The sequence below is a fragment of the Mercurialis annua genome, linkage group LG2, assembly GCF_937616625.2.
Source record: "Mercurialis annua linkage group LG2, ddMerAnnu1.2, whole genome shotgun sequence".
NCBI lineage: Eukaryota > Viridiplantae > Streptophyta > Magnoliopsida > Malpighiales > Euphorbiaceae > Mercurialis > Mercurialis annua.
The window spans coordinates 11,686,746-11,701,790 of NC_065571.1; the positions used below are offsets into that span (position 1 = coordinate 11,686,746).

At 32.8% G+C, this 15,045-nt stretch overlaps 3 protein-coding genes across 3 annotated transcripts; 1 reads left to right on the forward strand and 2 right to left on the reverse strand.

Annotated features, from left to right (window-relative positions):
• Nucleotides 1–1,023: 1,023 nt before the first annotated feature.
• Nucleotides 1,024–3,423, reverse strand: LOC126666873 (cytochrome P450 98A2). Its single transcript, XM_050359757.2, has 3 exons — nucleotides 2,812–3,423; nucleotides 1,907–2,304; nucleotides 1,024–1,828 (listed from the first exon to the last, which is right to left on the reverse strand). Exons 1-3 carry the CDS (start codon nucleotides 3,296–3,298, stop codon nucleotides 1,184–1,186), a joined length of 1,530 nt encoding a protein of 509 aa, XP_050215714.1. The 5' UTR covers nucleotides 3,299–3,423; the 3' UTR covers nucleotides 1,024–1,183.
• On the forward strand, nucleotides 3,339–5,819 carry LOC126668177 (beta-arabinofuranosyltransferase RAY1-like). The gene is given in 8 exon segments (XM_056104625.1): nucleotides 3,339–3,385; nucleotides 3,534–3,603; nucleotides 3,815–3,880; nucleotides 4,096–4,224; nucleotides 4,226–4,858; nucleotides 5,281–5,305; nucleotides 5,308–5,526; nucleotides 5,650–5,819. Coding segments are annotated over 8 exon segments (1,359 nt in total).
• Nucleotides 5,820–7,910: 2,091 nt separating this feature from the next.
• Nucleotides 7,911–9,080, reverse strand: LOC126666874 (RING-H2 finger protein ATL79-like). Its single transcript, XM_050359758.2, has one exon. It carries the CDS (start codon nucleotides 8,680–8,682, stop codon nucleotides 8,074–8,076), a length of 609 nt encoding a protein of 202 aa, XP_050215715.1. The 5' UTR covers nucleotides 8,683–9,080; the 3' UTR covers nucleotides 7,911–8,073.
• Nucleotides 9,081–15,045: the final 5,965 nt, after the last annotated feature.

Here is a 15,045-nt window from a genome sequence, read left to right on the forward strand (position 1 = left end):
AAGAATGACGAAAAAAAAAGAAAGCAGAGAAGAGAAAGAAGAAAAAAGAGAAAGGGAAAAAAAGAGTAACAGGTGGTATATTATTAGAGTAAAAAAAATATAATTAGAGTAAAATAATAATAAAAAGTAGGTATAATTATAATATAAATATGTCTTAGAGTAAAAAAATAATTATAGTAAAAGGGTGAGGTATTTTCTCTATCTTTTTCTTAGGAAATCCTATTATTTTTAAAAAGAGAGTATTTTTCCTAATTTTCTCTAAATTGGCACTGCCAAAATATTTTGCTGCACATTTCAATCCATTCCTATATAGAGTGCCAAATTCTTTTCTTTCATTGACTTGTATAAAATCACTTTATTATTTATTTTTCATTCATCCTTATTTATTTGACCTTTATTTTTCATTTTTATTTAACAATTTTATTTTTAGTTATAAATTATTATATAATTAACGTTAATTGTCAATTTTTTTAATAATTAAACATATGTATTTTTTTTTAATTTAGACATTTGTCTTTTATAGTCAAACATTATTATTTGCACTTTTCTTTAACTTAGACCATTATCTTTTATATTTATACACTTGTTATTTTATTTTATTTTTATTTGAAAAATTTAAGATTGTTTTCATGATAAATTTGGTTTGACAGAGAGTGGTGGCTCCATGACTCAGTGACGGCAATTTGGTTTGAGGCAGAAGCACGCACGTGAAAGCTGTATTAAATAGCATGAAGATGAAAGTCAGAAGTTTCGAAAAGATGAAATATAAAAGGTTTGGTATTTTTTTTTATTATGGAACGTTACCAGCTGAGAAGTTGAAGTATCAAAAGGCTTTAATGGTTATGGTAGAAGTTGTGGATCGTAAATAACATAAACTCTTCGCTCGGCAATACGTCTGTTGGGGTGCAAGAATACCTTAGATTTCGAGAATGTGTCGATTAATGTGATGAGTATGTCCATAATTAATGTGGATGCAATAAAAATAGACAATAACATTATGAATGTATGAGAATTTTGTCAGAGTACCAAAAGAAATTCTACCCGTGTAACGCGCGGGCATCGACCTTGTTTCATATAATTTGAACAAAACATAGTACTTCATTTGATTTATGTATCGGCAATGCACAACTCATATAACATTTTTCAAATTGCATCTCTTGTATAAATGAAGTATAATGAGAAACTAGATATCGACAGGCACACGTTTGTATAAATGTGAAGGGAGTCGAGGAGTGGGAACCGAGTGTAGCGGAGTGCGCATGTAAGTGACTAATCCAGGATTTTCTGACATGTCGATTTCCTCTGGGCGAACACCGTCAGGTGGTGTCCAATGAAAATGGTGCAGTAAGTGAGCTAACATAGATGTGACTAAGTTGATACCAAGCTGTGCACCAGGACACACCCTCCTTCCTGCACCAAATGGAAGCAGCCTAAAATCATGCCCTTTCATGTCCACATCCTCCTCGAGGAACCTCTCTGGCCGGAACTCTTTCGGGTTTTTCCATACGGCCGGGTCACGAGCTACGGCCCATACGTTTACGTGAACATTCGATCCTTTTGGTATGTCATAGCCACCGATTTGAACATTTGAATTGGCACGATGAGGGAGCATGAGTGGAGTTGGAGGGTGCATTCTAAATCCTTCTTTGGCTACACATTGTAGGTATGGAAGAGTTGCGAAATCAGCCTCAGTCAAGACACGCTCTAACCCAATGACGCGGTCTAGCTCTTCCTGAACCTTTTGTTGCACTCTTGGGTTCTTAATTAGTTCAGCCAATGTCCATTCTACTGTGATGGCTGTAGTGTCCATGCCTGCAGTAATCATGTCCTGCAGTAAAGAATAGTAATAATTATATGATTATAAGCATCATAAAGTAAAGTAAAAGTAGATGAATCTGCTACTTACCCAAAGTAGTCCGATAATTGTATCATCACTTAGGTCATATTTCTCTTGTAATGTAAGCAATGCATCAACAAAATGTTGCTTTGCACCTCCGGTTTTTTGACGAGCTATTGTATGCTCTTCCATTATAGCTCGAGTGAGCCGGTCTCTTTGAGCTCCATGCTTTGCAAATGCCTCCTCCTCCAAGGGAAACATCCAACGAAGCCACGGAATGTGCTCTGCCATGGCGAGGGATGCGCCTAGCTTAAGTCCATTAGCCACAATTGCCTTGAATTCTTTCCCTTGCTCATCCATAATGCCCTCTTCGTTCACAAATCGCTTTCCAAATGCTAGTCTTGTTATGTTGTTGAATGCAACTGCCCCTAAATACTTCTTCACTTCAACACTTTTTCCTATATTTTCTGCATGTTTACAGTTTTAAGATCATTTTTCTTGCATATGTCAATCAACCAAACAAACTGTAACATATATATATCAATAGTCAATTAAACTGTAACATATATATATCAATAGTCAATTTGAGAAAGGATTATGTTAATTTTTGCTAGAGTTATTTAGCAAAATTTTGAAAATCATTCTCTAAACCTTCTAAATTGTCCAATTAAGAAACACAAAATATTCACTTTGAACCAATGAGCTTTAGCTCAAATGGTATAAGCGCTAAGCAGAAAAACTGCTAGATCGTGGGTTCGATTTCTCCCACAAGCGCTCCCCCTCCGCAAATTATCAATAAAAAAAAATATTCACTTTGAAAATAGGCATCATCTAATGAGACGAAATAATAAAATTAATTTGGAGTATTAAATAGCAGTAAGGTAGTGTTTAGTTTGGGAAATAAAATTAATTTGGATAGAAATAATGAATAGGATGAAAATGAATTAGAAATAAATTAATGAAGAGGAAGTTACCAGGATTAGTGCAGTCGATGAAAATAGATTGAACCATGGCACTGACTTCATCTTCTCGAATGGGTCTCAAAGCTTCAAGTCTTTTGGGGGTGAAGAGCTCAACAGTGCACACTTTTCGAACTTTCACATAGTGAGGTCCATAATCAGCCCAGATCAGATCTTGGCCGTCTCTGCTGAACTTTGCAGCCGACCTACTCCTATGCCGATCCGCCAACTGTTGATCCTTCTCTTTCAGCACTTGTTTCGCCAATTCCGTATTCGAAACCACCACATTTAATGTGGACCCAAACCAAACCGAAATTATTGGACCGTAAGTTCGACCCCATTCCGCAAAGCAACGGAACCTCACCGGCTTTATGTCGTACAGGTTCCCTACGATCGGCCACGGGCGCGGTCCCGGTGGCAGCCTGAAGCGCAGACGGTAGTACAGGGCGTATGCGGAGATGAGCACAAGGATGGGTATTGTTATTAGTAAAAGGAAAGTCATTTCTTGTTTGGGTTTTTGAGCAACAGAAATATTGGTATATATGAAAAAGGGAGTTGGTGAGGTGTTAGTGGTGTTGGTGGTAGCCTGGTAGGTGAAGTGGGCTGTATGATGAGGAGAGGAATCAAAAGTTGGTGAGGTGCCAAACTTTTCTTTACCAACCCAACAATGTCAAACTTTTGTCTCTATTATTCAACCACTCACTTGTCATACTTTTCTTTACTTACGAAACATGCAGGCAATTGAGTTTTGCTAAGGTTCTAGTTCCTGCTACACCCAAAGAGCCTGAGACTGAAGATAAGTTTAAAGTCTAACTGAACTTTTGTGTAACTATTTATATATTTCCCAGCTAATTCTTATAACTGTTTGTGGCTTCGATGGGCGGCTTTGAACAACTTTAATGCTTGAGTGAATATTTTATTGGTTTATGCTGAATAGATATTGCTCTGATAAGTTTTTATTTTACATTCTATTCAATTTGTAAATTTGGATTTCAGTCTTGCCATATTGTTCCTGTAGTCTGCGTTGAAAGTCATATGGCAAGCTTTGCCTTCTGAAGAGAGTAGACATGTGTTGGGTGGAAATGTATTTTGTGTCATGATTGGCTTTTAGTTGCTTATTTGCGTAATGTTTCTTACCTCCCGTTTGATTTGGATGACAATGGAAGACACTGGCTGAGAAAAGATGGTAGATTGATGACATCTTATGAGGTATGGAGGAATGTATTGCTGTTAGATACCGGAATTTTGACGGTTTGAGACGACTAAATTGATGTCATTTTTTGATTGCGTCGGTTGCAGGAAACTCTTGGGAAGAATTGGCTGTTGAACTCGAGTCATTGCTATGATAGAATGCTGTTGGCGTGGAATGTAAAGAATGTGCCTTTACATGACGGCGTGCCTCCTCCTTTCTTGTATGGAAAAGGGATTTTATAACCATTGGATCATCAATGAGGCTGTGTTGTCTCAGTTTAGGTTTGTGTTTGATGCGAGTAGGACGATTACGGGTTTCTATTTGAATGATATTGGAAACTGGTCTGATCAGTCAGTGAAGGGGTCCGGTTTTGCGGATATCAGAAAGAGAAGCTGGGGAAATGTTGGCAATTCCCATCTTGGTGCAGCGTATGGATCGTCACTTTTCCGCGAAATCAATTATTCTAGCCTAGTAAAACGTGTGAACTGTGATGGCCGATATCTTTTTGTTGACACAAAAGAAGATATATTAATGAATAAGAGATCTAGCCTATTGAATAGAAGGGTCTTGTATTCTAGGACTAAGATGAAAACTATAGCTTGTGTTCACAAGACTAAATCACAAGATGAGACTTCGAATTGCTCCCTGAAAGATTAGTTAAAGCACTTGGCACTACTCCAGTTTCCATTTTCCTTAGACTCGCTGCTTCCAATATCTGCAGATGAGAATAATACAGTGGTGCTTGCTGTTGCTGGGTATAGCTATGAAGATATGTTGATGAGTTGGGTTTGTAGACTGAGACGCTTCCGGGTCATGAACTTCTTAATTTGTGCTCTTGATCATGAAACATATGAGTTCTCGGTCTTACAGGTAGTTTCGCATCAATACTTTCTGTTCCTTTTCAGTTTATTTTCATCCCCTACCTTAATTGCCATAATTGTTGAGTGCTGTATCACTTGAAAAAGGGAACAACTAAAAAGAACATTTGAATAACTGTTGTCTATGTTATGAATTATGATAATTGGTAATCAACTAAAATATGAGACCTTCTCGAAAAATTGAAATTGTAGCTCATTTCATTCCAATTAGGAATTTCCTATGGGACATATAGTGACTTTATATGATGATCAATGTCTCAAACTTGGCCTTTATGATCGGCTATTAGATTATTCTCCTGCTCCTTGATTTTCTAGATTGTCCTTAGAGTCCGCCTAGATATGATTCGAAGATTGCATGCCCCAGTGGGCTGTCCCTTTATCCGTCTGAACTGAAATGTTTCCGTTTCATGCTAGGGCTTGCCGGTTTTCCAAGATCCATCAGCCCTCGTGATATTCGCTTTGATGATTGTCATTTTGGAACTGAATGCTTTCAAAGGGTGACAAAAGTGAAGTCCAGATTGGTTCTGAAGATATTAAAGCTGGGGTACAATGTGCTTCTGAGCGATGTAGATGTGTATTGCTTTGCAAACCCATTGCCAATGCTATCTCTTTTTGGTCCTGCTGTTCTGGTTGCACAGTCTGATGAATACAAAAAAACAGGTCATGTTCTAATCTCGAGGCAGTTAATTTCTTGCTAGAGCGAGTCATCAAATTTGCTGTAATTTACTTGCCACTATTAGAATTTAAATCTCTAACCCTTTTGTGCTTCTGTTGTATCTGCAGGACCTGTGAACTTGCCTAGGCGTCTGAACTCTGGATTTTACTTCGCTAGATCTGATAGCTCTACGGTTTCTGCTATGGACAATGGACATACCGGAGGGGGTGAAGATAAAAGTGAAGGCCAAAATGGTAGAGGTGGAGGGACCGCGTGGGAAGCTGATAAGAAATTTTAAGCACCTGAATCTCGACTTCCAGCTCATTCAAGACGAGAGCAGCGGCACTCGTAAGTTGAAGATCGAAGCATGGTTCGGTAGCAGCGCTGCTATACGCACCGCCCTCAGCCACCTGGAGAATTTGATCGCAGGTGTCACCAAAGGTTACCGCTACAAGATGCGCTTCGTCTACGCTCATTTCCCTATCAATGCCTCCATTTTTAACTCCAACTCCGCCATTGAGATCCGTAATTTTGTCAGCGAGAAGAAGGTAACGTCCTTGTATTTTTATTTCTAAATGAATTAGATTATGGTTACCATTTATCAATGCACTGCCTAATCCTAGAATATGTAATGAAATGGATTCAGGTGAGGAAAGTTGAGATGCTGGAAGGTGTGCGTATTGTTCGGTCCGAGAAGGTTAAGGATGAGTTGGTTTTGGACGGCAATGACATCGAACTCGTCTCTCTCGTTCTGCTGCAAGATTGTTGCAAAAGGGCCTAAATTTACACCTTTTCAGCTATATCCTCGGTATTTTGATCATTTGAGGATTTTTACTTGGTCTTCAATCCTTAAATTGCATACTTTCCACTTTCTGGTAGCTTGTAGCGACAGCATTATGGATAAACCTTAAAATAGCAAATCTGCATTTCATTAAAACATTCTATAGCCTCTTGGTTTTATCACAACTCTGTGTATATTCTTGATGTTTGTTGCTCGTAGTTTGTTGAATGTTTTAGCTATCGAGATTTGTTAAAGCTAGATATTAACTGCCTTTTTGTTTGGTGTTGAATTCTGTGGCGTTTATTGCAGGGTTGATGATGCTATTGAGATACTGGAGTATGTTCTTAAATTAGGAGAGGAGAAGGTTGGGATTGCAAATCCTGATTTTGAAGATGAGAACAACAGGCTAGGTGAGCTTTTTAAAGAAGCAGGCAAATCTCGTAACAATCACTGGAAATCTTATCGATAACCACTCGAAGATAGTCGACGAAGAGGTGGCCTGGGCTTAGTTTTAGAATTTGGAATAGTTTAACCATCCATTTTTATCCATACATGCACATTCTGTAACATATAGAAGATCATGTTTAGCGTCACTATTGTTGCAATCTGGTGGGTTTTCTTTTTCCTATTTCTTGAGCTTGAAAATCTGTTTTGTTTGCTGCATTTTATTGTTTTAACTGATTGTGTCGCGACTTCAAGTTGTTCTCTGGAAAGAATAACATTGTTCATTTTTTCAAGAAGTTGTCTTTAATGTTTCATTCATGAATATGATTTTACATGTTCTGATTATTTGCAATGTGGCTCGTAAAATTTTTCAGCAGGAGTGTGTCTAGAAATGTGATTGCATTTTGATTGTGACACTTTCCACATTCACTTCTCATATTAGCAATGATGATCAGTGACAAAAATCAATTAATCTTTCTTTCTTCTTTGTAACAGTTTCTTAAATGTCAAAGTTTAAGGATAATGGATATTGACTTATTTGTTGAAGAAAGCTTACTTTTGAAGGCAAACTACGGGACAATAGAGATCAATTCAGAGTACGTAACTTTTGGTAAGATTAAAGCATGGATTGTGAATACCTGCAAGCTTTCATCTTTTGTTTTGTGTTTGTATTGATTAGCTTATAAATGAAGTAAAACAATTGTCAGTTAGTTTAAAGCTTTTAAATATCAACTTAGCTAACTTCCACTGAAGAGTGCAGCAGGTTATCAGGTATTTGCTATTGGAATTACATAATTAGAAATTGGAATGGAGATCAAGCATATATTCCTGTAGAGTTTGAGTATGACGTTAATGGGTCACTTATGTTAACTGCGATGTAAAGCTTTGGAATAAAGATGCTGGCTAAGAATCAAAACAATAATGTTCTAATAGAAGTTCAACACCGAAAACTTTTCCGTTGGGAAAAATGAAAAGAAAAAAGGAAAAACTGACCATCTTTTCATGATAATACCTTTAGTTTTTAGTTGAATAATTTGTATCATTCAGCGATACTATTTAATCAGTTAATTTATATTCTTTCCAGCTTCCGAGATTGATCTCAATGATGGTAATTTACGGGGAGCTGTTATGTGGCTGAGAAGCATTTGTAGATTGATAAGCCGATTGGAATGCTTCAAATAGGAATAGCTACTCTTGTACCTGTTTGCAGGGGAAACAATTGGAACTAAATTTAAAACAAAGAAAGAACATTGCTTTTCTTTTTAACATCAAGAAGAAAGAGCGCTCTAGTAATTAATTACATGGTATGTGCGTATAAACCATACTATTATGGATTACTTATGATGTGCTCTTGAGCTGTATCAGTGATCTCCAATTGTCTGAAATTGTTGTTATTTTCTGGGCAACAATCTGAGGTCGGGAAAGAAGCCAGGCAACTGCTGCGGCAAGTGGGACAAGAAGAGTGAGAAGACAACCATTTTTCTATGCAGTGAACATGGAACGCATGCTGGCAAGATCCTAAAACCCGAATCCCTTCACCCTCCACGAACTCAGACAAGCAAATAGCACAGTCTGCCTCTGCTCCACCCAGCTTCATCCCTATTGCATACACTAGAATTGGAGCCACCATCAGTTGCTTTGCGCCACTCTCAAAGCTTGGTTTGCTGTTATGGACAAGTTCACGTTGAGTTTGAGGAAGTTGGTCTGGCAAGTGATGGGCACCGCGTAAGAAACAGCGAATGGCTGCGTTGAGAATGAGAGCGCATACTAGTGCACAGAGGAGGATTATGAGGATGACGGCTGTGTTGGCTCCAAAATCGTTGGAGTTGGAGTAAGGCCACCACCTGCATTCATGAGCATGATGGTTACATGAGGCTGCTCTGGTGGGGTGGGTTGGAGAAAGGTGGGCGAACTGTGAAGACTCTACTGCTGCCATATCTGGTTGTGGCCGTATATGCTCTACCTGGTGAGGCTATGGAATGTGTTTCCGCAGATGCAGCTTTGATTGCTTGGAAGATGAGATAACTAGCTGATAGATAGATAGAGAGAGAGAGGTGATTGCATGCCAAATCAGACATAGGTAAGATTTTACAAGGTATCAGACAACAATTGAACAATGCATACGTGTACTTGAGTCTTTTTTTTCCTCCCTTTTTTACAGTTACTTCCCCCCTTTATAAGGTACTAAATAGAAATGATTCTATTTGCGATGGGTCTCGCTACCTCTTATTTTTGATTTGTGTGTTTGGTCCTCAGTTTTCTTTTTAGTGATTGATAAAGTAAAATTGTTATTGTTGTATGCAGTGCACTAAGCATTGTAATTATGTTGCATATTCTGAGTTATTAGTAATGATAAATTTTATCTGTCTATATATTTGAGTTAAATTAAGAAGGGTGCATGGGATAAGGAGACCTTAAGCTTTGAAAACGTTACTTCCAGCTTTGAGAAAAAGATGGCAGAAGTTAAAGATAAATTATTAAAAATTTAGAGAAGAAAACAAAAGAAGAAATAGTTCCTGACGAAAATATTAGATGAGTAATAGACAAAAGCCCACAGATTGTAGTGTGTAGTAGTCTTTTTTTTTATCCGGGAAGGGGAGCGCTCGTGGAATAAAATAATTTCACGACTTTTTTTATGAATAATTTCACGACTTTTAAGAGAGTATTGTCCGATCGCTTATAAGTTTTTTTTTTTTTTGAGAATATCGCTTATAAGTTATATCATACTATAATTCGTTGGTTAGTGTGTAGTAGTTAATAAAGTATAGAAATGGAAATGATGGATAGGTCCACACAACATAAGTCATCAAACGGGAAATGAAGACCGGAAAATGACTCGGCAGAATACAGTCCACTGAGGCATTCTTCCTGCGCCAACCCAATACGACTACTCAAAATTTTATTTTATTTGATTTTTCTTTTTGTCAAAGATAGAGTACGACTCTTAAAATCTCAGTTTGTTAATTATTAGTTACGGAAGTAGAGATCGAATCTATAACCACTTGATGCATTTGAAGACGCCTTAACCATTCAGACTAAGTCCACACTGGCCATTTATTTGATTAGGAAGACAAGAATAGAGTTAGATAGTAAATTGCCTTGCAATAGAGGCAACTGAATAGTGCATCCAAGCAATTGAAAATTATATGGCGTTACTGGTACATGCATATAATAAAGATGATTTGTTTTTCAGGAGGACCACTCCATGCCCATACTTATAACTTATTAATGTGTCTGCTAAATTATTTATACCTTCATATAAATTGATAGATAGTTTAAGACAAATATAAATATTAATAAATTTAATATAAAATTAATTAGTAAAAGAAATGTTACTTACTTGTATTTTTTATTCCAAATTGATTGGTAGTTTATGATAAATATAAAATATTAAAACATTTAATTGCAAATTTATTAATAAAAAATATTACTTATCTTTATTTAGTATTTTATAATTTTTTGGTTTATATGAAAATTAAAGATTTAAATAATAAAATGAAAATTAATTATTTAGGAAAAAAAACAAAAATAGTATTTCTCAAGTTTGAATTGAGTGTGAATAATATGGAGAGAAAAATTGATAAGTACCTACATGTGTTATTTATTTAGAAATTTACGGTGGACAAAAAAAAAGTTGACAACAGATTATAAATTGCACAAAATAGGTTTAATTAATTAAAGTAATACAAACAACATTTGAAAAGGAAATAAATTGTTACAAAAATTCAAATCTCCTATAAAATCGCAAAGAATAATATATAGCAATTAATTTTATAGTCTTTAAAAATCCTTAAATACAGTAACTATTTATTTAAATAAAATACCATATACAATGGTGCAATTAATGTATTATTTATAAACATGAACTGATTTGAAAAAAGAAAATCATCAACCAATTTTTGAAACAAAAAAATTCCAATAAAAAGACATTCATCATCTCATCATTTCAAACGGGTAAGTGTGTTCTTGAAACTAAAACAAATTTTTTTATCTACAATAGGCTGAAGTTATGTATTATAATCGGTGAATAACATGTTTACTAATGATTTGAATCATTAGTGATTCGAAACAACAAAAATAATAATTAATCAGCTTAAAATTTGGGTTATAATTGGTCAATGACATGCGTATATGATCAAAATCGAAGAATACATATTTAAGCAATTGCATGCATTTTTTTCAAAATGAGGCAATATTCACTATGAAATAAATTGCCACTGTCAGTATTTTAAATTGTTCAAACAATATTAAACTTCGTTGTAAGTTAATTAATAGTGTACTAGTAAATTAAATAATAATTAAAATGAAGATTAACATGATTTATTTTTCAACAATGCAGTAATGACAACATTGAAGGTTCTTGTTTACTAAGACGGATTATGTGATGAAGATCTAAACTATTCAAATCATAAGATCAAAGACATTTTAGTTAAAGACGATCCTGAATTTGAAATTTTAAATGCACTGATTTATGGTATACTAACAGTTAATTACGGAAAAACTGAAATAATCTTCAAATATTAGTTGGAACCAAATCAGCAAGCGGTGGACATTGATTATAATTGAAGCCTTTCAATTTAAAATTGATGTTTGTAATGTTACATTTTTTTAATTATTTTCATTAAAATTCGTAATCTCTTCCCATGTTATCTATTAATTTGTTAATTTTAATTTTTTTTTATGTGTAAATAACATTTCATTATCAGTTAACCAATAGTGCACTGTTAATTAATTTTTATAACATTAATTTGATTTTAATCACTTAAGATATTTTTGCAAAATCAAAACTACCAATCAAATTGATTAAAGTTTTACAGGTAACATGTAGTTAACTAATAGAACACTGTTAGTTAGCTAACAATATAGTCTTAGTACACCTATATTAAATACACATATTTATTTAAATAACCTGAAAATATAACATTAAAAAATAGATCAATTGCAAACCACAATAAACTATACATTTAACAGAAATTTATGTTTTCATAATAAAATAAAGCAAAATATAAATATTCTGAAATTGGTTACACAATTGCAACTTTTTTCATTTAAAAGAAATACAAAACATAAAATTTCTAATCTGTTAAACACATCTAATTCTTTTGCATCACCTTCATCTTTGTTCTATCCTTCAAGTTTAATTTCTTTTTCAGCTCCTCTTCGCTAACAATGTTTCTAGTATACTTGTCTTTTCTATATTGAAAAAACAAGAAAGAAATCCATTCACGATGGCTCTCAATGGAATGCAGCTGGAATTGGAAAATTCTGGATTAAATGCTCAGCGAAAGTCAAAACAAACGCTCCGCAATCACTAAAAGAAAAGGAAAAATGGTTAATAATTATACATAAAACACCAAAAAAACAATTCTGCATTTTAAAGATCACCTATTTTACTGGGTTTATATTCTCAGTTTACATGTAGTTAACTATTGGTAAACTACGACTAAGTAAATATGTTATTACCGTCATGACACATTTTAGCATAAACATTAGAATAAAGTTAACTACTAGTTAACCATCAGATAACTACATAGTAACACTTAATCAGTTAACAAACAAATAGCATACATAGAAAACACACAACATAATAGATACATTAAATAACCATTAGTTAACCATTAAATAATCATTAGTTAACAAGTACTTCCTCCGTCTCAATAGAATTGTCCACCTTGAGAAAATTATTTGTTCTAAAATTCTTGTCCACTTTTAAAAAGTAGCTAACTTTTACACCCAACTTTACTATATTATCCCTATTTAAAATCCACTAATGAGTTAATTGAAAGTAAATTGCAAGTGGGCCTTATATTAAATAGGGGTATGACAAGACAAATAAAATAAAAATTACTAAACCCATAAACAATAATTGCTTTCCTTAAACTGTGTGATAAAGGCAAAGTAGACAACTCTATTGGGACGGAGGGAGTATATTTGTAAGTAATTATTTCAAAATTACATAAACAGGTATCAAATTATAAACACAAGCAACAAACATAAAAAAATTAGATAAATATATAATATATCTAAAAGCAACAATAAAATAACCATTATATTAAATTTAGTTCTACATATTTTTCAATAATTTGTTGAAATATGCAAAATCATATCCTTTGTATAAACATTCAAAACCAACAAACAAAAAACACACATATAAACACCCAACAATAACAGAAATAAATAAAAATTGATAAACAATAAAAATTGAATGTTAAAAATATATAATTAAAATTTCAAACACCTTAATAGAGAGAGGAAGAGTAACCATTGGTTTGTTCTTCTCATCGCTGGTGACCGTGAAAGTCTCGAAATCACTATCATTGTCTTCTTGATTAGTAAGAACTCTACGGTTCTTATTCGAAGATGGAAGCTCAGTGAATTCTACATTCTGTTTGCTAGCAACCCTCTTCGATTTAGTCATTGATATTTTCTTGGTTTGGGATTTTTCGGAAGGAGTTTGATTTGAGAAATACCTAATATTCGGCATTTCAAATTTTTTTCAATCAAAAATTAAAATAAAATAGGAAAGATTTTGAAAATGGGAAAGATGAGTTAATTAGGGAGAGAATCTAAAAAATATCAATGATATATTGATACATGCAATTGATCGTGGATAGAGACAAATAACTGCTTGATAGTTTTTGAATTAAAAGTTTGTATTTGTGAAAAGGAAACATTGGTAATTCAAAAACATTTTGTGGAAACTGTAAAAGTCAATTTGGACTTTTGCTCCTGTAATATTCTCATTAATTTGGCCAAAGCCCGTATCTGGGCTAATTTTCTCTAGTTTAAATGGGAAGGTTTGAATGATAGCTTAAAAGTTGATTAATGGCAAGAATCTTGCTGAAATCTTTCAAATTGATGGCAAGAATTTTGCTGATATCTTTTAAATTGAATAGGTTCAGATATGTTAGGTTTTATATCTAAACGAGAGGATCATGGGATGCTATCATTTTGGATAGTTTTATTTTGCTAATTTAAAAAATATCTTTATGCAAAGTAAAATCATTAAATTCAAATTAGAAAATTGGTAATAGTACAATTCAAAATGGACTTTTACTCCAGTAAAATTCAAAATAAAATGACCTAAGCCCGTAACCAGGGTAATTTTTTCTTGGGATGATGACAAACGTACCTAAAATTTTAAAAATATTTACAAAAGTACCTGTGAACTTTTTTTATTTACAAAAATACGTCTGATTTAAAATTAATTACAAAAGTACCAAAAAATGAAAATAATTACAAAAGTACGATTTGTATAATGTCGGTATAATTATGGTATAATTTTGGAATATTAAAACTATAAATTAGATAATTTAAAAATAATATTTGGTTTATTATTAGTATAATTTCAGTATATTTTTGGTATATCGATTATAAATTTTTATATATATTTTCTAGTTGATAACATGTATATTTTTTTTATATGTATTTTTCACTATAATTGGTAATGAACTAGAAAATTTGTAAATTGTTGGTATAATTTTAGTATATTGTTAGGTTAATATTTAGTATGCGATGTGGTGTAATGTTGATTTAATAATAAAATTTCAGTATATTTTGATGCGTACACTCTTGGTATACTGTTGGTATAATTTTGGTATATTATTAATGTAATTTTTAGTATACGATTTGATGTAATTTTGGTAAATTTTTATTTAATATAATAAAATCTCAGTATGTATAATATTGGTATAATTTTTGTATAATGTTGATATAATGTTAGTTTATTAGTATACTGACATTATACTCACAGTATACACCGTATGTTTGATATTATTTTTTATTTTTTTGTACTTTTATAAATACTAGTATCGCTTTACGTGCTACGCACGTGGCTCGTAATGTGATACGTCGATGATGGTAGTATAATTTTTAATAATTAGATTAAAAATAATGTGAAATAATTATAATTTATTAATATTTTAATTGTTTTTCTATAATTAATTATACTTAAATAGTAGTAGTAGTTTACTTTAATAATAATTAATTATACTTAAATACCAATTGTATTTTAATAATCAAAATTAAAATAAAGTTTATAATTAGCTTAAATTATAATAATTGTTTATGTGAAATATAATCATATAAAATATAATAAAAGTAAGCTTAATAATTGGCTCTAATAAAACTTTAAAAACCCATAAAACAACTTTTTTAATTCATTCACATAAAAATAACATTGCAATTTTAAATTTATATCTACATTAGCAAAACTAAAAAATTGTTTGATATATATTTTAAGGAGATATTTATATTTTTTTATGTTGAAATATAAATATAATAATTTTTTTAGTACAAA

Bases quoted from the DNA above. Each gene is read 5' to 3' on its own strand.
- LOC126666874 (XM_050359758.2), bottom strand. From the start codon at position 8,682: ATGGCAGCAGTAGAGTCTTCACAGTTCGCCCACCTTTCTCCAACCCAC.
- LOC126666873 (XM_050359757.2), bottom strand. From the start codon at position 3,298: ATGACTTTCCTTTTACTAATAACAATACCCATCCTTGTGCTCATCTCC. The intron at 2,305-2,811 runs GTAACTTCCTCT...GTAAACATGCAG, and splicing joins CATCGACTGCACTAATCCTG to AAAATATAGGAAAAAGTGTT. The intron at 1,829-1,906 runs GTAAGTAGCAGA...TCTTTACTGCAG, and splicing joins CAATTATCGGACTACTTTGG to GACATGATTACTGCAGGCAT.